The sequence below is a fragment of the Coenobita brevimanus genome, chromosome 112 (assembly GCF_032717465.1).
Source record: "Coenobita brevimanus isolate Jiangsu-jjx chromosome 112, ASM3271746v2, whole genome shotgun sequence".
In the NCBI taxonomy this organism is placed as follows: Eukaryota; Metazoa; Arthropoda; class Malacostraca; order Decapoda; family Coenobitidae; genus Coenobita; species Coenobita brevimanus.
The window spans coordinates 2,929,009-2,955,000 of record NC_137065.1 but is presented as its reverse complement, the minus strand read 5'-3'; the positions used below and the strand labels follow the sequence as shown (position 1 = coordinate 2,955,000).

Below are 25,992 nucleotides of genomic sequence, written 5' to 3'. Positions count from 1 at the left end.
TGTGTGTGTGTGTGTGTGTGTGTGTGTGTGTGTTTCTACTGTTCTGTTATCTGTCTACTGTCTCTCTCTCTATTGTTCTGTTATCTGTCTACTGTCTCTCTCTCTATTGTTCTGTTATCTGTCTACTGTCTCTCTCTCTCTCTATTGTCCTGATATCTGTCTGCCTGCTCTCTCTCTCTCTCTCTCTCTCTCTCTCTCCCTCTCTCTCTCAGTAATTGCCATCTTCTCGTAATGATTGGCTGGACGGTGATTAAGCAAGAGATTAGAAGGGGTCCGGGGGAGAGAGAGAGAGACAGAGAGAAAGAGAGAGAGAGAGAGAGAGAGAGAGAGAGAGAGAGAGAGAGAGAGAGAGAGAGAGAGAGAGAGAGAGAGAGAGAATTCCAAGATGCACACTCAAAAATAAAGATCCAAAAGATACCCACAGTTTTTCCAATAATTTCATAATTTCGTGACTTTTTTCCATTTTTTCAATTTTTGTCCATTTTTTTTTTTTTCACTTTTCACTTTTTTCTATTTTTTCATTTTTCCATTTTCCATTTTTTCACTTTCATTTTTTTCATTTTTCCATTTTTTCCATTTTTCAGCTTTTTTCCATTTTCCATTTTTTTTTTTCATTTTTTTTCACTATTCATTTTTTTTTCCATTTTTCACTTTTCCATTTTTTCCAATCCATATTCTGCCCATTTAAATTTTTAGACAAACGTGTATTTATACTTTTATTTCCTACTAAATTTTTGGCTGATATTAATAGGAAGTTTTCATTTTTATTTATTTTTTTATATCACATGGATTTTAATTACACACATATTAGGCTGTTTTCTATGAGCATTTTTATTTGTGATTTTTAAATATATGTGTTTATTGGTATCTTTTTTTATTATTATCGTCACTATTCTTGATTTTTTATACATTACCATCCTGTTATAAAGGATGTGGGTAGGATTCAGAAACTTAATTTTCATCACCATCATCATCATCACCTACTTTATCATCACTTTCATTACAACTAACACCACCACGATTAAGTAAATAATATAATAATCATCATCATAATCACCTACTTTATCAATATCATTACCATTAACACCACCACGATCACGTAATCATCATCATCATCATCATCATCATCATCATCATCATCACCCCACCACCACTACTACTACTACTACTACTATCACCACCACCATCACCACCACTACTACTACTACTATCACCACCACCATCACCACCACTACTACTACTACTATCACCACCACCATCACCACCACTACTACTACTACTACTACTACTACCACCACCACCCCATACCTTACTATAAATCTGATACATAAGCTCAATATTGCTAATCATTACCACAACCCTTCCAGAAAATCCACACAACCACTACAAATTATCTATCTGTCTATCTATCTATGACCAGACGCCTTAATCGCGTCAGGGGTGGCCACAAAAAAATCGTCTCCATGTCGCCCTGTCCAACGCCATTTCGCTGCCCTCCACCCAGCTCACACCCCCCTCTCTCAAATACCTCTCCATCCCTCCATCTCATCCTCGGTCTCTCCCTCCCTCTCCTCCCCTCCACCTCATTCACATACACTCTCCACGTCAGTCTCTCCCATCCTCTCCACATGGCCAAACCATCTCAGTGTATTTCTCCTAACGCTTTCCATCACATCCACATCACAAAGCTCCATCACTTCCTCATTTGTCAATCTGCCTCTCCATATAACTCCACATGCTCCTCTCAAATAACTAAAAAACTAACTAGATTATTTCCTTTATCTCCAGATTAGCACTGCATCCCTACGTGAATCTTCTCCACGTCTGAGAGAGGAGGGAAGAATGGAGGAGAAGAGAGAAGAGGAGGATGGAGAGAGGAGAGGAGGAGGAGGGGAGGGGAATGAAGAAGAGAAAGGACTGTTACTGAGGAGTGTGGATGATATCACGGAAGACTGGGTGACAAGACTACTGATATATAAGTACAGAAACAGAGGTCAGTAGATAGATAGATCGATAGATAGACAGATGGACTGATAGATAGACGGATTGCTTGATTCACTGACTGGCTGACAATGAGAGAGAGAGAGAGAGAGAGAGAGAGAGAGAGAGAGAGACGACAGGACATGCCGACGCCCTGCAAGAAATGGCAGGACAAGGGAAGGAGTAGGATGGGATAAAGGAAAAAAAAAGGGGAGGGAGGGAGGTAGGAAGGGAAGGGAAGGAATGGCAGGGTAGGGCAAGGTAACGTGAGGCAGAGTACGATAGGGTAGGGTAGGGTAGGGCTGGATAGGGTAGGGTAGGGTAGGGTAGGGCAGGGCAGGGCAGGGCAGGGTTGGGTTGGGTTGGGTTGGGCAGGGTAGGATACAGTAATGAGAGAGAGAGAGAGAGAGAGAGAGAGAGAGGGGGGGGGAACTTACAGGAAGGAGTGAAATTAGCCTTGAGAGTCTTAAATAAATCTGGAAGGAGTCTTTCTGGGGTCTTCATGGAGTCTGGAACGAGTTTTAAAAAAGTTAGGAATAAATCTGGGAATAGGAGTGCCCTGGAATGAGTCTGGAATATAACTGGAATGAGATATGGAATGGGCGAGAGATAGGAACAGCCTGGAATGGGTCAGGAATAGGTGGAATGAATCTGGAATGAGTTGGAATGGGGCTGGAATAGGTGGAATGAATATGGAATGAGCTGGAATGATACTGGAACACGTGAAATGAATCTGGAATGGGGCTGGAATAGGTGGAATGAATCTGGAATGAGTGGAATAACCGGAATGAATCAGAAAGCGACCTGGAATAACCCTGGAATAAGTGAAAGAAATATCGAACGACTGGAATGAATGTATGTTTAACTCTCTCTCTCTCTCTCTCTAATCCCCTGGGCACTGGTGATCGTCTTTGTGTTTTCCTGTTCTCTGAATCGTGCTCACATTTGCTTTTGTGTGTGTGTGTGTGTGTGTGTGTGTGTGTGTGTGTGTGTGTGTGTGTGTGTGTGTGAGTTAAGTATGCATGTATATACCTGTATGTATGTATGTATGTATGTATAAAGGTAGGTAGGTAGGTGGAAAGGTACAGCAGGTCTAGCTATACCCGTATCTGTGTACACACGATGTATGTAAGTATGCATGTGTACGTTTTCAGCCTGACCACACACACACACCCTACTCTCAAGGAAGGCGCCATTTCGTTACCATAGCAACGGCTCCCTCAGCATCCCCCCAAGGCATTACAACAGTACTATTGCGTGCCTCTATATCCAAATGCTAATTCTATGGGACCTTGGACTCTATAGCACTTCTTCGCGACTAGCAAATCTCACCTTGTGTCGCGAGAACTCCATTACTTTGGTGACATTATTATTATTATTATTATTATTATTATTATTATTATTACTACTACTACTACTACTACTTAGTACTACTACTATTATTATTAGTTATTACTATTATTATTATTATTATTTATTATTGCATTTACATTTCCCAAGACGTAAGAAAATATTAGTCAAAGAGAAACTCAAAACAGTGAGTTATTTTTGTACAATTATGTATACAAATTTTCCAACAATCCCTTCAATTCAATGACGCCTTTATGACAATCTTATATGAATCTGTCTATCTATCTATCCGTCCATCCACCTATCTATTTACCTATCCATCCATCCACCCATCTATATTTATCTACCAACCTATCTATCTATCTACCTATCTATCTATCTATCCATCAGATCCTCATCCCAAGGTGGACCTCAAGGCGTGGCGCGTGGAGGCCTGTAGCTCCAAGGACGACCTAGCTGGCTTCTCAAGTTCCAGAGCATCCCTCATCCTCGAGTATGAGATGGAGGACGAGGATGAGGAGGAAGGGGAGGAGGAGGAGGGAGGAGTGGAAGAGGAGGAGGAAGAGGAGGACACAATGGGAGAGAAAGAAAAGGGAAGGAAGAGGAAAGAGGAAGGAGGAGGAAGAGGGGAAGAAGAGGAGGAAAGGGTGAAGGAAGCAACTAAGGAAGACGAGAAACAACAGAAAAGCAAGAGGACAAAAGCCAAACAAAGACCTGAGGAAGAAGAGGGAGGGGCGAGGCCAGAGAGGGGCGAAGAGGGAAGGAAGAAGAGAGGAGGAAGAGGGAGGAGGAAGAGGAAGAAGGAAGTGTACGTAGTGAAGATGATCCCTACGCAAGGACTAATGGCGTAAGTTAAAAATATTTTCCCGTAAGTTAAAAATATTTTCCCGTAAGTTATAATATTTCTTCTTGATATTAATATTGTGGATTATCTTAATTTTTCATATTTTTTTTCTTTTGGCTTCTTGTTTTTTTTCTTCTTTTGGCTTTTTGTTTTTATCTCGTTTTTTATTTTTTTTGTTTTTCGTTTCTTTTTTCGTTTTTTTTTGTTTTCTTTTAGTTTTTTTTTCTTGATAATGCTGCTTCTGTGGAGAAATTTCTTCCAATTTTTCTTCTTTTGGCTTTTTTGTTGCTTCCTCGTTTTTTCTTTTTTTTTTCTTTTTGTTTTTTTGGTTTTCTTTTAGCTTCCTGGTTTTCTTTTTTTTTCTTTTTTTTCTTGGTAATGCTGAATGTTTTTGTTCATAATATTTTTGGACCCCCTCAGTACCATAAATTCTTCCTTCTTTTTCTCCTTTTTTTATTTTTTATTTTATTTTTTCTGACTGCTGATTCTGTGGACATTAATTTCTGCCCCGTCAACACCATAACTATATTATTATCTACATTATTTAATACCATAACTTTTTTTTATTTATTATCTCCATTATTTAATACCATAACTTTTTTATTTATTATCTCCATTATTTAATACCATAACTTTTTTATTTATTATCTACATTATTTAATACCATAACTTTTTTATTTATTATCTACATTATTTAATACCATAACTTTTTTATTTATTATCTCCATTATTTAATACCATAACTTTTTTATTTATTATCGACTTTATTTAATACCATAACTTTTTTATTTACTTTAATTCCTTATTATATAGGTGAAGTGGAGGGAGGGGGAGACCGAGGATGAGGTGGAGAGATGAAGTTGAGAGGTATATGAGGGAGGGGGGAGTGAGCTGGGGGAGGAAGGCAGTCAAATGGTGGGTGACAGACCGACTTGGAGGCGTTTTGTCTGCGGCCACCCTTTGCGGGATTAGGGCGTCGGGCTACAGATAGATAGATAGATTTCTTATTCATTTACTAATTTATTTCTAGTTCATCTATTTTATCTACTTATTTATCTATTGCTCTTGATGCAGTTGGCAATATTTTCAACGCAAATTTTTCCTTCAATACACAACTTTTTCCTTTAATAATCTATCTATCTATCTATCGCCAGACGCCTTAATCCCGTAAGGGGTGGCCACAAACAAATCGCCTCCATGTACCCCGCCATGTCACTGCCCTGCTGACTGTTTTTTGTGGACACATTTTTTTGCCCTCTCGAAACGACATTTTTTTTTTCTTATTCTGCTCTCTCAGGTGGGATGCAGGCAAATAAAAAAATGACCAAAAAAATAACAAAAATATATATATAGCTATGGGCAATATATATATAAAAAAAAAATCTCCCAAACTAACCAGAACACTGATTAATATTCCTTTTCCTTCACTCTTTTTTTTCAAGCTGGTCCAATCTATACTCCTTTAACTTGGCCTAAAATTGCCATCTGTGCATCTTTAACACCAAACTGACACCATAGATTGACTCCTGAATAGTGCACTAGTCACGAAGAAGTGTCATGGGGGGAGTAAGGAGAACTGTCTTTTCCTGCCACTGACCTACGTGAAATAAGCTGCAAAAGAGCGAAAATTTGGGGCAAGTTGATGTAAAGGCAGTATCGGTAGAGCAATAACACTTGAATATGCTGCTAGTCACGAAGAAGTGTTACGGGGAGAGCATGCAGAGATGGAGCACTGTCTCTTTCTGCCACTGAGCTACGTGAAATAAGCTACAAAAGGACGAAAATTTGGGCCAAGTTAAACTAAAAGCAGAAGAGCAATAACACTTGTATATGCTGCTAGTCACGAAGAAGTGTTATGGAGAGGACGTTGTATGTCTCTTTCTGCCACTGAGCTACGTGAAATAAGCTGCAAAAGGACGAAAATTTGGGGCAAGTTAAAGCACTATGGCAATAACACTTGAGTATGCTGGTAGTCACGAAGAAGTGTTATGGAGAGGGCGTTGTATGTCTCTTTCTGCCACTGAGCTACGTGAAATAAGCTGCAAAAGGACGAAAATTTGGGCCAAGTTAAAGTACAAGCAGTATGGCAATAACACTTGAATAAGCTGCTAGTCACGAAGAAGTGCTATGGGGATGTAATGCAGTCTTTTTCTACCACTGAGCTACGTGAAAAAGGCCGGAAAAAGACGAAAATCTGGTCCCAAAGACGAAAATGTAGGCCAGGTAAAAGTGAAACACGTATGGAGAAGGAGCCAACAATTCTTCGTTCGGTAAACTGGCCAATTTCCCCCCAAGGGTATTGTTAACTAGAGGGGGTAAAAGAGGTGTAATTGGAGAGGCTTTTAGGAGAGTCGTAATGAGATGGGGAGGTAAATGCGGATGATTTGGCGGTGCAGGAGGAGGAGAGGGAGAAGGAGGGAGAGAGGAGAGGGGAGAGGAGAAAGTGAAAACAAATGCAAATGTGGAGATAAAAGTGGATGAGAAAAGAAAAAATCGAGAAAAGATGAGGAGCAATGACCGGTAAGGAGGAAGGAAAGAAGGGAGAAAGGAAGGATGGAAAGAAGGAAGGAAAGAAGGAAAGAAGGAAGGAAGACAGGAAGGAAGGGAAGATGAGGATGGAAGAAAGAGTAAGAGAAGGCAGACGGTGGAGGAAGAGGAGATGAGAGAGATAAAGGGATAATTAAAAAGAAGAACGAAGAAGGAGAAATAGTAGGAGGAGGAGAAGAAGGGATGGAGAAAGGAAGGATGACAAGAGGAAGAAAATATGGAAGAAAACGAAATAAGAAGTAAGAAGAAAAGAAGAGGCAAGGAAGAATAAGACAGAGGAAACAGGAAAAAGTAAAAAATGTAATGACTGGAAGAAAGGAAAAATAAGAGAAAGAAAACGGGAAAGTATTAAAGAAAAGGAGGGAGGGGGGACTACGGTAAATGATGTTCCGATGTTCAGTCTCCCTTTCACCACTGCAATCATCCTCTTTTCCTCTCAACGCCCATTGTTCCACGGCTGAAAGAGCAGGACGATGGATTAATGAGAGTTACACACACACACACACACACACACACACACACGGGTCTCAATGGCCCATATGCTTACCACACTAACATTACGTATCCCTATAAAACACACACACACACACACACACACACACACACACACAATGGGGGCCTAATGACCCATATGCTTACCACACTAACATTACGTATCCCTATAAAACACACACACACACACACACACACACACACACACACACACACACACCAGTATACTCTCTCTCTCTCTCTCTCTCTCTCTCTCTCTCAGGAGCCCAGACAAAAGAGGTTGATGGTACGAGATGAGACTCCAGGGGACTATAAGACGGGCTAGGGCTATCCTCACTGGGTTCTAGGGCTATCCTCACTGGGTTCTAGGGCTATCCTCACTGGGTTCTAGGGCTATCCTCACTGGGTTCTAGGGCTATCCTCACTGGGTTCTAGGGCTATCCTCACTGGGTTCTAGGGCTATCCTCACTGGGTTCTAGGGCTATCCTCACTGGGTTCTAGGGCTATCCTCACTGGGTTCTAGGGCTATCCTCACTGGGTTCTAAGGCTATCCTCACTGGGTTCTAAGGCTATCCTCACTGGGTTCTAGGGCTACCCTCACTGGGTTCTAGGGCTATCCTTAGTGGGGGCTACCCTCACTAAGGATAGTCTAGAGGGGGCTACAGGGGGCTACGCTAGGGCTAGAGCAATGAGGACTTAGTATTGGTCTAGAAATAATAAAAATCAATGGATAGGAGGAGGAAGAGGAAGAGGAGGAGGGGGAGGAGGAGGAGGAGGGTGTTTTTTCTTGCTGTGTCTATTGAGGTGGTGAAGAGGGGAGCCTTCACGCGGTGGCACTGACGTAACTGGTCCGTACCGCTACCCTGTTATGCACACGCCCACCACCCTCTCCCTACCTCCCTAAAGGGGTGAAGTGTAAGATAAAGGGAGCTTAAGCCTGCAGTCCACTGGGTTCACCTATATATTAGCCTTTATACTGACAAAACGCTACTACTACCACTACTATTACTACTTTACTACTACTACTGTTACTACTACTACTATTACCTCGACTAGTATTACTACTAATACTAATAACTATATATACTTACCCTACTGCTCGTACTACCACTATACAGTATACTACTACTACTACTAATAATAATAATAATAATATTTATAATAGTAACCAATAACAATAATAAACTAACAATAATAATAACAATAATAATAATAATCACTAAACAATAACAATAATAAATAACATACTAATAACAATAACAAGAAAAACAATAGTAATAATAATAATAATAATAATAATAATAATAATAATAATAACAATAATACCTATTCATTTTTCCAAACTACTCATTAACATCCCACTTTTGCTTCCCATATCTCATAAATGACACAGACTGCATGAATAACACACAGCAATATAGTATAAAAAAAAAAAAAAAAAAACACCCCTTCCTTTGCGATTTTTTCCAAACTACCCATTAACATCATCTCTTTGCTTCCTTTACCTTTAATGATAGATTGCATTACACACAAGGATGCAGTAACGGTGAATAATCAGAATAAATCGGTACGGAAGAGGTGTTAAGTAACCTTCCTGACCACACGAGAATATAGCTCTTTAACAACGATTTTTATTTTATTTTTTCTCTATGCTAAATAAAATCGTTTCTAAAGCTTGAATGTTATACTTAATTCCTTAAAAAACTGAAGGTATAGGGAAGGAAGGAAGGAAGGATGGATGGATGGAAGAATGGAAGGAAGGATAGATAGATGGATGGATGGATGGATGGTCAGACGGAAGGAAGGAAGGAAGAAGGAAGGAAGGAAGGAAGGAAGGAAAGAAAGAAAGAAAGAAAGAAAGAAAGAAAGAGGGAGGGAGGGAGGGAGGGAGGGAGGGAGGGAGGGAGGGAAGGAAGGAAGGAAGGAAGGAAGGAAGGAAGGAAGAAGGATGGATGGATGGATGGATGGAGGGAGGGAGGGAAGGAAGGAAAAAAGAAAGAAAGGATGGAATGAAGGGATAGAATGGATAGATGAATGAATAAATGAATAAGTGTATGAATGAATGAGGGAAGGAAGGAAGGAAGGAATACATGAAGGAAAGAGTTTCATGACTGACTGAATGCCTGAATGAAAGTTAATAATCCGATATTAGGAAGGAAGGAGGGAGGGAGGGAGGGAGGGAGGGAGGGAGGGAGGGAGGGAGGGAGGGAGGGAGGGAGGGAGGGAGGGAGGGAGGGAAGGAAGGAAGGAGGGAGGGAGGGAGGGAGGGAGGGAGGGAGGGAGGGAGGGAGGGAGGGAGGAAGGAAGGAAGGAAGGAAGGAAGGAAGGAAGGAAGGAGGGAGGGAAGGAAGGAAGGAGGGAGGGAAGGAAGGAAGGAGGGAGGGAAGGAAGGAAGGAGGTTTAATAAAGCGATATTTCCCCCAGGGGTTTGGTCACCAGCGAAGGCTTCCACCACACCGAAACAGGGCAATACGGGAGGTTCCTTCGCGTGGTGGCACAGTGGGAGCGTCGGCGGCTGGGGGGTGGGCACGGGGGCGGGTGGGTGGGCGGGATGGTGCCTGCCCACACCCTCGCCCTCTCCACCGACGCCCACCTCACCTTAGTGTTACCTGACCTCACTCATCAAGGATTTCAGGTAGGTGATGCTCTCTCTCTCTCTCTCTCTCTCTCTCTCTCTCATATAACTTTCAAACATTTATTGGAATTTCGAGAAAGTTTTTATGACCACACTCAAGGATTTTTTTTTTTCTTTTAATAAATAAATTAAAACTTTTTTTTAAATTCAGATATATAAGTAGCACGACAATGATGATGATAATAAAGATGGCAATGATGATGATGATGATGATGATGACAATGGCAATGATGATGATGATAACAATGGCAATGACGACGACGACGATGATGATGATGATGATGATGATGATGATGATGATGACGATAAAGAAGGTAATAATGATGATGATGATGATAAAGATAGCAATGATGATGATGATTAAGATGTCAATGATGATGATGATGATAACGATGGCAATGATGATGATGATGATTAAGATGGCAATGATGATGATGACGATGATTATGATGATGATGATGATAAAGATGGCAATGATGATGATGATAACGATAACGATGATGATGATAAAGATGGCAATGACGATGATGATGATGATAAAGTTGGCAATGATGATGATAAGGAGGAGGAAGAGGATGACGATGAAGATAATAATGATGATGATGATGATGATATGATGATGATGACGACGATGATGAGGATATAGACGATGACGATTAAATACATGACAGAAAGAAAATTACCTTAAAAATACCCAAAAATAATATGCATAAAAAAAGTATTCAATAATTTCTTTAACATTACTTTAAGAAATGGAATGTGTGATCAAGAAAGGAGGAACTTCTTAAGACAGATCCATTTTCTTTATAGGGGTTTTGTTTGTTTTGAAGGGCTACTCGTCTATACTGGTTCTATCAGCAGAAAGATTGATATGAGGTAGATAGAAAATTATAGATAGACAGACGAGGGATAGATAGATAGATAGATAGCCAGACAGACAGATATTTAGACAGACGGATATACGGATAGAGAGACAGACAGACAGGTAGATAGACGGAAAGATAGACGGACAGATACAGATGGACAAATAGACAGATAGACAGACAGACAGACAGCAAACGAAACAAAAAACAAGAGGAACTGAAAATTAAGCAAGAAAAAAAAAAGCGAGAGGATGAAAAAATAAATAAATAAAGATAACCCACAATAATACATAAATTTTTCCATCAGTCGTAGGGGGGAGAGAGAGAGAGAGAGAGAGAGAGAAATTACTATCACTGGTTGTAGCAAGGATTCGGCCCTCTCTCTCTCTCTCTCTCTCTCTTCCAGACTATTAAAACTTCCTCTTTCATGTGTAACTTTCCCCCTGTATGATTTTCTCTCTCTCTCTCTCTCTCTCTCTCTCTCTCTCTCTCTCTCTCTCTCTCCACATTATCTTTCTCCCGCTTCGTTTCCCTCCCTATCTCTCCCACTTTACCTTCCTCCCTCCCTCCCTCTCTCTTAGCTCCTCCCCTATCTTTCCCTCCCTCTCTCTTTACGTCCCTCCCCCTTTACTCTCTCTCTCTCTCTCTCTCTCTCTCTCTCTCTCTCTCTCTCTCTCTCTCAATCCTTCGCTTTCTCCCTCCCTCTCCTTTTCTCTACTTCCCTCGCCTTTTTCTTTTACCTCCCTCTCTCACCGCACTACATTCTCTCTCTCTCTCTCTCTCTCTCTCTCTCTCTCCCCCTTAATTAGCCCACCAATATCGCGCCATCCTCTTTTCTCACTCTATTATCAGCGTCTCGACCGAAACGCTGTGAGAATGAACGATGCATTAAGGAGTGTGAATGCTACAAGAATGGGTGTTTCAGAATGTAACGTCTCATTTCTTATAGTTACACGACCGAAACTATGTGAAAATGAACGATGCATTAAGGAGTGTGAATGCTACAAGAATGGGTGTTTCAGAATGTAACGTCTCATTTCTTATAGTTACACGACCGAAACTATGTGAAAATGAACGATGCATTAAGGAGTGTCTATGCTAAAAGAATGGCTAGTTTCAGAATTCAACGTCAATTTCCTTATTTTAAATGCAGGGTCGTTTATGTAAATGCATCTTTGTCTCATGCATTGGGTGTCTGTCTGTCTCGGCCTTAACCAATATTCATTATTTATTTGGCAACCTATCTATTTCATCTATCTGTATATCTGTATCTATCTATCTGTGTGACTTTTTCTATCTACTATGAGCCTATCTATATCCATTTATCAATCTATTTAATATCTATCTAAAGAGCGACTTTTTTTTATCTATCTGTCGGTCTGTCTCTCTATCTGCCTGTCTAAATAGGAATCTATCTATCTGTCGAGGTACAGTATCTACCTATCTATCTATCTATCTACCTACGTACCTACCAACCAATCTATCTCTGTGTCTATGTCTGCCTACCTGCCTGTCTCTGTCTATCTGCCTGCCTGCCTGCCTGCCTGCCTGTCCGCCCATTAACACAACAATTCCCAATTCCCATCAATCAATCATCATTATGAGACTAAATCATTTCTATTATAGTAACGGCGCCGCCCTAAACAAGGTTATATCTATCTCTATCTATCTATCTATCTATCCATCCATCTATCAGCATAACAATCCCATCATCTATCATTATGAAGAGAAAATAATTTGCTGCAAAAGGCGTGAACAAAAAGCAGCTTTATCTATCTATCCATCCATCTATCTATCTATTCATCTATCTATCTATCCATTAGCAGAATAATCCCATCAATCAATCATCATTATCTACATATGGCATTCATTTCACCCACCCACCCATTCATGTTCCATCCATCCATCTACGCCTGTCATCCCTCCATTCATCCATCCATCCATCCATCCATCTACCTATCTATCTATCTATCCATCTATCAACACAATCCCCTCAATCAATCATAATTAAGAGACTAAATCACTTACTGTAATGACTAACCTAAAAATACCTTCAATGAGAGAGAGAGAGAGAGAGAGAGAGAGTAGTGCCCGAATTACAAGAGACGGAGGTTGTATATAAAAAAACACCCAACTCTATCCAACTCGTAAATTAAACAGAGAGAGAGAAGTTTTGGGTACAGACTATCAAAGTACACACACACACACACACACACACACACACACACACTGGGCCACCTTTCTTTGATGTCTTGTTATTATTATGGCTAAAAAAACAGAGACTATAATCAGCTTTTAAAAGTAATCTTAGATGTGTGTGAATGTTGTGGGTCTAGAGTAGTAGTAGTAGTAGTAGTAGTAGTACCATCCTCCTTTTGGGGGATAGGGAGGGAACTGAGGGACGTTTGTATATCCAGGCAGCTCCTCCGCCCAGTCATATCAGTGCCACCACATGAAGGCGTCCCTATCCACCACCAAGGAGCCTAGTCACGAAGAAGTGCAAGGGACACGGAGGCTTCATACACAGGGCAGAGAGAGAGAGAGAGAGGAAAAGGGTACTCATTAATTCTGAGCAAAATCATCGCTTTTATAACAATACATGTACTCTCTCTCTCTCTCTCTCTCTGAATAGGGAATACAGCTTTAAGAACACCGTGAAGCTACTCCCTCCCCACTCCACTCTCATCCTCCCTATTCCCTCTCTCTCTCTCTCTTTCTCTCTCTCTCTCTAATCTACTCCCTCCCCACTCCCCTCTCATCCTCCCTATTTTTTTTTTTTCTCTCTCTCTCTAATCTACTCCCTCCCCACTCCCCTCTCATCCTCCCTGTTCTCTCTCTCTCTCTCTCTCTAATCTACTCCCTCCCCACTCCCCTCTCATCCTCCCTATTCTCTCTCTCTCTCTCTCTCAGGCCCGTATTCTCGTCAGTCAAGGAAGCTCCCTAACACCTCTTCCTAAGCGACTGATTTTGCTTACTACGCCTTACTGTCCTCTTGTAGCGTCACTTAAATCACTCAAATACCACCATACTTAGCAAAAATAATCTATACATTCATCGTACCCAGCCGTATCCAAGAATAAATCGCTCAGGAAAGGGTGTTAGGCAGCATACTCAGCAGAAAAATAACCTATACATTAATCTTACCCAGCCGTATCCAAGAACAAATCGCTCAGGAAGGGGTGTTAGGGAGCATCAGTCGCTCCCTCCCCCTGCTCTCCTCATTCTCTTTAGTGTTCAGTTTCAGAGTATACCGTAACACACGATTTTATTTGATTTAGCCTGAGTGTTGCTAAGGTTTTCGCTCTGGGACGAGGCACATACAGAACAGTGACCGAAATATTTTGATGCTCTGCCAACACTTCTTGCGGCGACTGTACCCTGTGTGTGTGTGTGTGTGTGTGTGTGTGTGTGTGTGTGTGTGTGTGTGTGAGAGAGAGAGAGAGAGAGAGAGAGAGAGAGAGAGAGAGATGGCAAGTGGAGACAAGGAGTGAGTGAACTGAGGGGAAAGTAATGAAATGTGAGAAAGAGAAAGAGAGAGAGAGAGAGAGAGAGAGAGAGAGAGAGAGAGAGAGAGAGGGGGGAAGGTAACTGATGTGGAGACAATGAGAGAACTGAGGGGCAAATAATGAGAGAGAGAGCGAGAGAGAGAGAGAGAGAGAGAGAGAGAGACGCCAAGTGGAGACAATGAGTGAGTGAACTGAGGGCGAAGTAATGAAATGTGTGTGTGTGTGTGTGTGTGTGTGTGTGTGTGTGTGTGTGTGTGTGTGTGTGTGTGAGAGAGAGAGAGAGAGAGAGAGAGACGATCCTTAGTACTGAAGAGGTAGATGAAGACTGCATTTATTTATTTACCTATCTATCTATATCTATCTGCCTATATCTACCTACTTATATCTATTTATCTATCAACCTATCAATCTATTCATCTATATCTATCTACCAATCTATCATCTATCTACCAACCTATATCTATCTGACTATCTACCTATCTATCTAACCCCTTCAGTGCGAAGTCTCTCCTAAGCTGAATATATCGTCTAATAAATAAATAAATAAATAAATAAACTAAGTCGGTTATAGCAACAAAGTTAAGGAAGCTCCCTAACACCTTTTCCTTAGCGATTTATTTTTGGATATGGCTGGTTGATATCAATTTGTATGTCATTTATGCTGAGTAGGGAGGGATGTGAATGATTCATATGACACGTAAGAGGACAGGAAGGAGTAATAAGCAAAATAAATCGCTTAGGAAGAGGTGTTAGGGTGCTTTCTGTACAGACAAGAATAAATTGGTCTGGAGATTGCAATAACAGACCAAGATATGACGTCACCAGGTTACAATAACAGACCAAGATATGACGTCACCAGGTTGCAATAACAGACCAAGATATGACGTCACCAGGTTGCAATAACAGACCAAGATATGACGTCACCAGGTTGCAATAACATATATGACGTCATCAGGTTGCAATAACAGACCAAGATATGACGTCATCAAGTTGCAATAAGACCAAGATATGACGTCACCAGGTTGCAATAACAAAGATATGACGTCACCAGGTTGCAATAACAAAGATATGACGTCACCAGGTTGCAATAACAAAGATATGACGTCACCAGGTTGCAATAACAGATATGGCGTCATCAGGTTACAATAATAGACCAGGATATGACGTCACCAGGTTGCAATAACAAAGATATGACGTCACCAGGTTGCAATAACAAAGATATGACGTCACCAGGTTGCAATAACAAAGATATGACGTCACCAGGTTGCAATAACAGATATGACGTCACCAGGTTGCAATAACGAAGATATGACGTCACCAGGTTGCAATAACAGATATGACGTCACCAGGTTGCAATAACAAAGATATGACGTCACCAGGTTGCAATAACAAAGATATGACGTCACTAGGTTGCAATAACAGATATGACGTCACCAGATTGCAATAACGAAGATATGACGTCACCAGGTTGCAATAAGATATGTCGTCACGAGGTTGCAATAACAGACCAAGATATGACGTCACCAGGTTGCAATAACAGATATGACGTCACCAGATTGCAATAACAAAGATATGACGTCACCAGGTTGCAATAACCAAGATATGACGTCACCAGGTTGCAATAACAAAGATATGACGTCACCAGATTGCAATAATAGACCAAGATATGACGTCACCAGGTTGCAGTAACAGACCATGACGTCACCAGGTTGCAGAGGTCAATTGCACCAAAATTGAGAGGGAGGAAATTACCATGACAGAGAGGCAGTTGATGGGAGGATATGAAGGGGTGTGTCAAAGCGAGATAGCCAGGGAGGGAGGGAGAGGCGAGAGGGAGGCAGGGAGGAGAAGGGGAGAGAGGAACAGTGGGAGGTGAGGAAGGAAGAGGAAAAGGGAAGGGAAGAGAGGGTGGAGAGAGAGGGGGTGAGGGAGGGCAAGAGAGGGAGAAGGAAGGGAGGGAGTGTGAGGGAGGACGAAGGGAGGGAATAAGAGGGAGGAGGAAGGGACGGAGAGAGAGGGAAGTGGAAGGGAGGGTCGGAAAGAGTGAAAAGGGACAGGAAGGGAAGAGAAAGAGGGAGGGGTGAGGGGGATGAGGGTAGAAGGGGAGTTAATGGGATGGATATGAAGGAGTCTGTGAAAGCGAGATAGAGGAGAAGGAGGGAGAGGGGAGGAATGGGGGAGTGGGAGGGGAGGAAAGGGAGGGGGAGAGGAAAGGGGAGAGGGAAAGGATGAGAGACGGGGAGAGAGGGTGGGGAAGAGAAGGATGGTTGAACGAGACAGGCAAGATACTAACAGTGGTAGGAGAGAGGGGGAGGAGAGGAAGGAGAAGGAGGGAGAAAGGGAGGAGGAAGGGGGAAGGGGGGAGATTGAGTAAAGCGAGGGAGATGGGAGGGAGAGGAAGCAAAAGAGTGTGGGGAGAGGTGGCGAAAGAGCGTGAAAGGGAGAGGAGGAGAGGGTGGAGGACAAAGGAAGTTGGGAGATGAGAGGAAGATGAAGAAAGAAGAGAGAAGGACAGGGAGAGGAGAGAGGGAGAGGGATGGAGAGAGAGGGGGGGGGGATAAGTGGGGCTGAGTCAGTGGAATACAGACAATGGCTAATTTCCCCCTAACAATGGCGTCAGTGGCAGTAGCGCAAGTGGATGGATCTGGGTTGCGTTTTGCCGATTAAGTTTATTTTCTTTTATCTGTAAATTTCTGCGTAACAAGATTTTTTCCTTACGATTTTCTTACGTATATCAATATTTCTCAATCTTTATCATACACATTAATTTCCTTGGTGTCTATTTTAATTCGATTTTTATATTTGTAGTCATCAAGTTTCTTAATCCAACTCAATCCAGTCCAACCCAACCCAACTCAACCCTGTCCAACCCAACCCAGTCCAACCCACCCTAACCCAGTCCAACCCCACCTAATCCAGTCCAACCCAATCTAATCCAGTCCAACCTAACCCGATCTATCCTACCCTTCCCTAACCCAACCCAAGGCCACCAAAACAAACCAAACCTGACTAAACCCACTCAACCCAACCCAATCTAACCCAACTCAACCCTACCCACACTAAACTAACCTATCCCATCCCATCCCAGTCTAACCCAACCTACCCAAACCTAACCCACCCCATCCCAACCCAACTTACCCTAACCTAACCCACTTCATCCCACCCAATCCCAACCTTGTCCAACCTACGCCAACTCAACTCAACCCAACCCCCTCAAACCTATCCAAACCCATCCCTCAGCATTCCAACCCTACCCAACCCAACCCACAACCCGCCAATCATCACATCCATTAATATTCCAGCGCTATGCAGTTCACCACACGTGTTATGAATCATTTAGCGGGAATGAGAGCCCCTGAAAAGCACTAATGGCCAATGCTTGCTTTTAAGGGCTTGTTAAAAGACGAATTAGTGGTGATGTAGTTGTTATGTGGTGAATGATGTGCAGGGTGTGCTCTCTCTCTCTCTCTCTCTCTCTCTCTCTCTCTCTCTCTCTCTCTCTCTCTTTCTTCTCTCTACCTACCTACCTACCTATTTATCAATCGATCTATCTCAAATATCTTAAAACGCCTAATAGCTTAATGAGTTGAAAAAGGTCAAAAAGCCTAATGCTAGAATATGCAACTAGTCACGAAGAAGTGCTACGGAAAGGATGCACCGCCCTTGTCTTTCCTGCCACTGAGCAACGTGAAATAAGCTGAAAAAAGGTCGCAACTCTCAGACACGTTGACGAACCACTGAGAAAATCAGGGTGAAATAAGGATGAGTTAAATACGGAAATGGTTAATACAAAAATTCATCACAAACTTCCCCAACCCTTCATCTCCCATACCAATTTTTTCAACCTATTTTTCTCCCCTAACTTTCCATCCAAACTTTTTTTTTGTTTTTTTGTTTTTTTCAGAGTCCTCACTTTTATTTAGATGACACTCTTAGTTTGATTAATAGACAGGATTCAATTTAACTGACAGAAATTTTAGTGTGATCATTTGCAAACTAATTAATCTCAGGTGATCATAAATAATAATACATTTACCTTTACCTGGCACATACACCACCTCAGAAATCTAACTTGGCCTAAAATTGTCATCTCTCCATCTTTAGTCCCGGGTTGTAACAAGAGATTACCACTAGAGTATGATGCCTGTCACGAAGAAGTGCAATGGAAATAATGTAGTGTCACAGTATTGTCTTAATGTGCCAATGAGGTACGTGAAATTAATGTGCCAATGAGGTACGTGAAATTAATGTGCCAATGAGGTACGTGAAATTAATGTGCCACTGAGGTACGTGAAATTAACGTGCTAATGACGTACGTGAAATTAATGTGCCAATGAGATACGCGAAATTAATGTGCCAATGAGGCACGTGAAATGTGCCAATGAGATACGCGAAATTAATGTGCTAATGAGGTACGTGAAATTAATGTGCCAATGAGGTACGTGAAATTAATGTGCCAATGACGTACGTGAAATTAATGTGCCAATGACGTACGTGAAATTAATGTGCCAATGACGTACGTGAAATTAATGTGCCAATGACGTACGTGAAATTAATGTGCCAATGACGTACGTGAAATTAATGTGCCAATGACGTACGTGAAATTAATGTGCCAATGACGTACGTGAAATAAACAGCAAGAGGACGAAAATTTGGGCCAAGTTTGGGTAAAAGGAGTAGAGTCATTTTACCCTAACTTGGCCCAGATTTTTGTCCTTTTGCAGCTTATTCCACGTAGCTCAGTGGCAGAATAAGTCGATACCGTGGCTCTACATCCATTCCACAGCACTTCTTCGTGACTAGCATCATATTCCAGTGCTAATCTACTGTTACAACTCAACATTCAAGACGGAGAGATGGCAATTTTGAGCCAAGTTAGGGTAAAACGGGTATGGATGGATTAGATATGGATTTCTTTGAGGATCAGATGTGGATTTCTTCAAGGATTAGATAGGGATTTCTTTAAGGATTAGATATGGATCTTTGAGGATTAGATAAGGATTTCTTCAAGGATTAGATAAGGATTTCTTCAAGGATTAGATAAGGATTTCTTCAAGGATTAGACATGGATTTCTTCAAGGATTAGATAGGGATTTCTTCAAGGATTAGATAAGGATTTCTTCAAGGATTAGATAGGGATTTCTTCAAGGATTAGATAAGGATTTCTTTGAGGATCAGATGTGGATTTCTTCAAGGATTAGATAGGGATTTCTTCAAGGATTAGATAGGGATTTCTTCAAGGATTAGATATGGATTTCTTCAAGGATTAGATATGGATTTCTTCAAGGATTAGATATGGATTTCTTCAAGGATTAGATATGGATTTCTTCAAGGATTAGATAGGGATTTCTTCAAGGATTAGATAGGGATTTCTTCAAAGATTAGATATGGATTTCTTCAAGGATTAGATATGGATTTCTTCAAGGATTAGATAAGGATTTCTTCAAGGATTAGATAAGGATTTCTTCAAGGATTAGATAAGGATTTCTTCAAGGATTAGATATGGATTTCTTCAAGGATTAGATAAGGATTTCTTCAAGGATTAGATAAGGATTTCTTCAAGGATTAGATAAGGATTTCTTCAAGGATTAGATAGGGATTTCTTCAAGGATTAGATAAGGATTTCTTCAAGGATTAGATAAGGATTTCTTCAAGGATTAGATAAGGATCTTTGAGGATTAGATAAGGATTTCTTCAAGGATTAGATAGGGATTTCTTCAAGGATTAGATAAGGATTTCTTCAAGGATTAGATAAGGATTTCTTCAAGGATTAGATAAGGATCTTTGAGGATTAGATAGGGATTTCTTCAAGGATTAGATAGGGATTTCTTCAAGGATTAGATGGGGATTTCTTCAAGGATCAGATGGGGATTTCTTCAAGGATCAGATAAGGATTTCTTCAAGGATCAGATAAGGATTTCTTCAAGGATCAGATAAGGATTTCTTCAAGGATCAGATAAGGATTTCTTCAAGGAGGATTAGATAGGGATTTCTTTAACTCCTTCACCTAGACCTCCCTTTAGATGGGTCAAATCTGAAGGAAGCAAAAACAGATCATCAGAATAAGTCGCTAATTTCCAGGGGTTAAGGGTGGCCTATCCTCGTCTAATGGCTAACTATCGCTCCCTCTATTCCTACCCTAACAGCCCAAAAGCGTGGTTGACGGGCTAACAAGGGACTGGGCAATTCGAGTAGTTGGAAGGCATCATTAAACAGGAGAACAGGCAATTCGTGTGTCAGCGCTTGTTAGTCGCTTTCACGGGACGATGGTTAACTATCCCTTAACTATCCCCCTCTATTCCCACCCCTAACAGGCCAAAAGCGTGGTTGACGGGCTAACAGGGGACCAGGCAATTCGTGTGTCAGACCTTGTTAGTCGTTATCTACCCCTCTGCTTCTACCCCCAACAGGCCAAAAGCGTGATTGACGGGCTGACAGGGGACCAGGCAATTCAGGTGTCGGCGCTAGTTGGCAGGTATCACGGGACGGTCGTGGCCTACAAGCTGGTAACTGCGACGGACCTACAGACAGCCTTCCCGCAGTGCTTCAATGTCGCCTCAACTGACAGCCCCGTCTTCACTGTGTTTAGCAAGACGGGATTTGAAAGGTGGGGCATGGGGTGGTTAGTGAGAGGTGGGGCATGGGGTGGTTAGAGGTGGGGGGCAATGGTTGGTTAGAGGTGGGGCAATGGGTGGTTAGAGGTGGGGCATGGGGTGGTTAGCGGTGGGGCATGGGGTGGTTAGAGGTGGAGCAATGGGTGGTTAGAGGTGGGGCATGGGGTGGTTAGTGGTGGGGCATGGGGTGGTTAGTGATAGGTGCAGCATGGGGTGGTTAGAGGTGGGGCACGGGGTGGTTAGAGGTGGGGAATGGGGTGGTTAGTGGTGAGGCATGGGGTGGTTAGTGGTGAGGCATGGGGTGGTTAGTGATAGGTGCGGCATGGGGTGGTTAGAGGTGGGGCATGGGGTGGTTAGAGGTGGGGCAATGGGTGGTTAGAGGTGGAGCATGGGGTGGTTAGTGAGAGGTGGGGCAATGGGTGGTTAGAGGTGGGGCATGGGGTGGTTAGTGAGAGGTGAAGCAAGGGGATAGGGAGAGGTAAGTGGGGTATGGGGTAGGAAGAAGACGACAACAACAACAACATGAAGAGAAGAAGAAGAAAAGATGAAGAAGAGGAAATGAAGAAGAAGAAGAAGAAGGACAAGAAAAGAAGTAGAACAAGAAGAAGAAGACAAAAATAGGGAGGAGGAGGAGGGGAGAGGAGGAGGAGGAGGAGGAGGAGGAGGAGAAGAGGACAAAGGAGACGAAGACGAAGGAAGATGAGGAGGAGGAGGAAGAGAGGAAGCAAGAGGAGGAGGCGCAGGAGCAGCAGGAAGAGAGGAAGGAGGAGGAAAAGAGGAAGAAGGAGGAAGAGAGGAAGGGGGAGCAGGAGGAGGCGCAGGAGTAGGAGGAAGAAAAAAGGCCCGAAGTTGGGAGAGAGGACTGAGGGATTTACCAGGTGGGAGTTGGACAGGTGCGGGAGTTAATTAGTCTCATTAAGACGGCCATCTTTTTAATTATCACTAAGAACGTCATTATAACATCCTCTCTCTCTCTCTCGCCTGGGTGTACATGCAGGTGCTTTCATGTACGTTCTTTACTTCTACGTAAGGCATTTTGTGTGTACTTTCTCTGCCTGTGTGTGTGTGTTTCTCTCTCTCTCTCTCTCTCTCTCTCTCTCTCTCTCTCTCTCTCTCTCTCTCTCTCTTTCCCCCACGAACCCACTATTTCCTTTATATTCATCTCTCTCTCTCTCTCTCTCTCTCTCTCTCTCTCATCACCACTTCCTTCACAATCCTCTCTAACTCAACCTCTCTCTGTTTGGCGTGCGTTGAACGGCGTGCAGGCTGCGTCAAGAGTGGGATGGCAAGGACACCTACACGCCTCTACTCGACAAACTGATGCTGTACGAATCTCTTGTCCCAGAATTCATCGTCTCTAACCTCCTGCCTCAAGAACCCTTCGCCACGGCCCTCCACGGGGACCTGCAGCCGTCCAACCTCTTCTTCAGGTGCACCGATGATGGGGACACGGAGATCAAGGTGACAGCTAGCTACTGGTGTGTGTGTGTGTGTGTGTGTGTGTGTGTGTGTGTGTGTGTGTGTGTGTGTGTGTGTGTGTGTGTGTGTGTGTGTGTGTGTGTGTGCAGGGGGAGGGGGAGTCAAAAGAAAGAGCGAGCCAGCAGAACTCCTCAATTTCACGTGGAGAGTTGTTTATATCGGTTGTTTATTCCCTACCCCAGCACAGGCAATAGGTCACAGTGCTATACAGTCACAGGTCGTTTGAATGACATGGTCTGGAGGTCCCAGGGATTAACTAGAAAAAAAAAAGTAATTGATCTTAAAGGATTAAAACGCTCTACGGATTCTCCCTTCAATAAAAATCACTTGTAACATCTCTATACTAAGGCCTACGTTCTCGCAGATTAAGGAAGCTCCCTAACACCTTTTCCTAAGGAAGCTCCCTAACACCTTTTCCTAAGCGATTTATTCTGTTTATCAAACGGAACTGTCCTCCTCCGTCGTCCATAAATCCTAGCAATGACACCACAGACTTTGCATAAATAACGCACAGACGGATATAAACCATCCATATTCAAGAACAAATAGCTATGGAAAAGGTGTTAAGGAGCTTCCTTAACCGATCAAAATACGTAGCTATTACTTTTTCGTGTACAGATAATAGATTAGACCACCCTTATCCAAAAATTTCAAAAAAAAATCGCTAAGGAAGAGGTGTTACGAAGCTTCCTTAACGATGAAAATACGCAGCTATCACTTTTTCTGTATCGCACGTCAGGAAGTAGATTAGACCATGGCAGGTAAATAGACAGAACCACCCACATCCAAAAAATTCCAAAAATAAATTGCTATGGAACAGGTGTTAGGGATGAAAATACGGAGGTACGACTTTTTCTGTATCCCAAGCCAGGTAATAGACAGAACCACCCATATCCAAAAATTCCAAAAATAAATCGCTATGGAACAGGTGTTAGGGATGACATATGTAGCTGCACCTTCTTCTGCACCCCACGCCAGGTAACTGACTGGGCCACGGTGCGATACAGACCCTGGCCCCTGGATTTAATTAACCTGTTGAATAAATCGCTATGGGACAGGTGTTAGGGAGCTTCTTTAACCTTCGAATTTACGTAGCTACACCTCTATATGTACCCCACGCCAGGTAATTGACTGGGCCACGGCGCGATACAGCCACGGCCTCCTGGATCTAGGGAATAAATCGCTATGGGGCAGGTGCTACGGAAGCTTCTTTAACCTTCGAAATTACGTAGCTACACCTTTTGCTGTACCCCACGACAGGTAATTGACTGGGCCACAGCGCGGTACAGCCACGGGCCCTTGGATCTGATTTACCTGCTGAATATGGGACTGGAGACGCAAGTGAGACGACAGGTAACGGAGGAGGCCAAAGATGCTTACTTCACGGCGTTTAATGCAGCGCTACGGGAACTAGGCGCTGGGATGTCGTACCCAAGGTGAGATAGATGGATAGATAGACAGATAGATGGAGGGATGGAGGGTTGGATGGACGGACGCACAGACAGACAGACAGACGGACTGATGGACAGACAGATAACATAGATAGGTAGACAGATAGAGACAGATAGACAGACAGATACAAAAAAAAAATCAAACCCAGCCTCCCTCCTCTCTTTATAACGTCATTTACCGTTTTTATTCAGCTAACGACTCGCCCCCAATTGAATACGCATTTCACCTTAAGCGTTCAGTTCTCTTCATAGTTTTTCGTTCGGCATATCTTCACTCTTTAATTGTCGGTTATTCTCTTTAAGCTCTCCCCCCCCCCTTACTTTCTGCTTTGCCCTATTTTCCCTTCCCTTCCCTTTCCTTTCCTCCTCCTCCTCCTCCAGAAAGGCCGAACATTTCCACATGGGAGGAGTAATAACGCTACTTTATTTTATGACTGATATTAATGGAAAAATAATAATAAAACAATAACAACAACAATAATAATAATAATAATAATAATAATATAAGAGTAATCATATGATCAAAATAAATCTCCAATAAATCTCACATCGCCCAATGACAAGCCTATGTTTCTCTATCCCTACAGGAGTGCGTTCGATACTGCATACCTCCTGGGTCGCCAACTCATCGTGCTGTGGAGTATAATGAGCGTTAATCTTTTCTTCACGCACCCTACCCTCACCTCCAGACTCCACGCCATCATAGCAGACGTCCTCCTAGACCCATCAGTGCCTCCTCCCTCTCTCTCCTAGGCCTCTTTGTACACCTCCACTTTCCCTCTCCTAGACCCATCCACCTCTCCTACCTCCACCCTACCCCTCCGTCCTCTCTCCTAAACCTCTCCTTTCCTTCCACCTCCCTCCCTACCTCCATCCTTTACCTCCTAGACCCCTCCATGCCTCCACCCTCTCTCCTAAACTCTTCTTCTCCTACCTCCACCCTTCCTCTCCCAGACTCCTTCATTCTCTCTCCTACACCTCTCTGTTTTTCCAACCTCCCTACCTCCACCCTCCATCTCCATCCCACCATCCCCACTCCTTAAACCTTCTATCCCTCCTGCATCCACCCTACCACTCCATCTCTCCATCCGTTCTCCTACACCCCTCCATCCCTTCTACCTCCACCCTTCCTCCCTCCGCCTCTCCCCTCCCTCTCTTACACAATGTAAATATAATATGTGGGCATGATTCTTCCATTTTTTTTTTCATTCCGTTAGGCTAAGTTCCTTATATCCATTAGTCTTAGTTCATTTCATCTTATTAACATATTGTCAGCATACATACATATACATACATACATAAATACATCATATATACAAACATATATACATAAATCATACATACATACATACATAACACTACCCAATAACCTTCTTCCACATACAGACCTGCTTCTAAACAACCAGTAATGTAACACACATGTATACATACTGGTAAAAATATACATACATACATACATATACACACATACATACATACTGTACATACATTAACATTCACACATACATACATACATATACATACACACACATACATACATATATATACACATACCTATATATACAAACATACATACATACAAATACCACACTGCAATAACCTCTCCCATGGTATTCAACAGATGATTCCAATTTGTCTACCGTAACTGCCTTCACTTTGCCTTCCCTTCACAACACCACACGCACCACACACCACACATGTAAACCTCGTCACCACACATACATACATACATAGACAGACACACAAATATGAGCACATACATACACACACAACAATACACTCAAACACAGTCCACCTCATCATCATATATGCCGTACACACACACACACACACACACACACACACACACACACACACACACACACACACACACACACACACACACACACACACACACACACACACACACACACACACACACACCAAACTTCTTCATTCTTCTGGGCCAAATGAAATAATCTTACCACAGCAAAAATAAATAAAATACATAAAAATAAATATATAAGTTAAAGGAGACTATCTAGCTATTTATGAAGCGTCTCTCCTAAGCAGTATATAATTGTGTGGTAGCTGAGAATGGAAAAAAAAAAATCAGTTGAGAATGAAAATGAAAAGAAAAAAAGGGAGTGAAAAAATGGCAGCTGAGAATGAAAAAAAAATCAGTCAAGAATGAAAAAAATCTGTCAGCTGAGAATGAAAAAAAAATGGCTGTTGAAAATGAAAAAAAAAAT

General features: G+C 42.3%; 1 protein-coding gene and 1 long non-coding RNA gene across 2 annotated transcripts in view; one reads left to right on the top strand and one right to left on the bottom strand.

The window, feature by feature from the left end:
* LOC145418094 (uncharacterized) overlaps window positions 1-25,992 on the bottom strand; it is a 155,989-nt gene that overhangs the window by 9,999 nt on the left and 119,998 nt on the right. The window lies entirely within an intron of this gene.
* LOC145418087 (uncharacterized) lies at window positions 4,100-24,515 on the top strand. The gene is made up of 6 exons (XM_080286615.1): window positions 4,100-4,177; window positions 9,638-9,848; window positions 20,628-20,824; window positions 22,097-22,292; window positions 23,571-23,746; window positions 24,349-24,515. The coding sequence occupies exons 1-6, from the start codon at window positions 4,152-4,154 to the stop codon at window positions 24,512-24,514; spliced, it is 972 nt and encodes a 323-aa protein (XP_080142741.1). The 5' UTR covers window positions 4,100-4,151; the 3' UTR covers window position 24,515.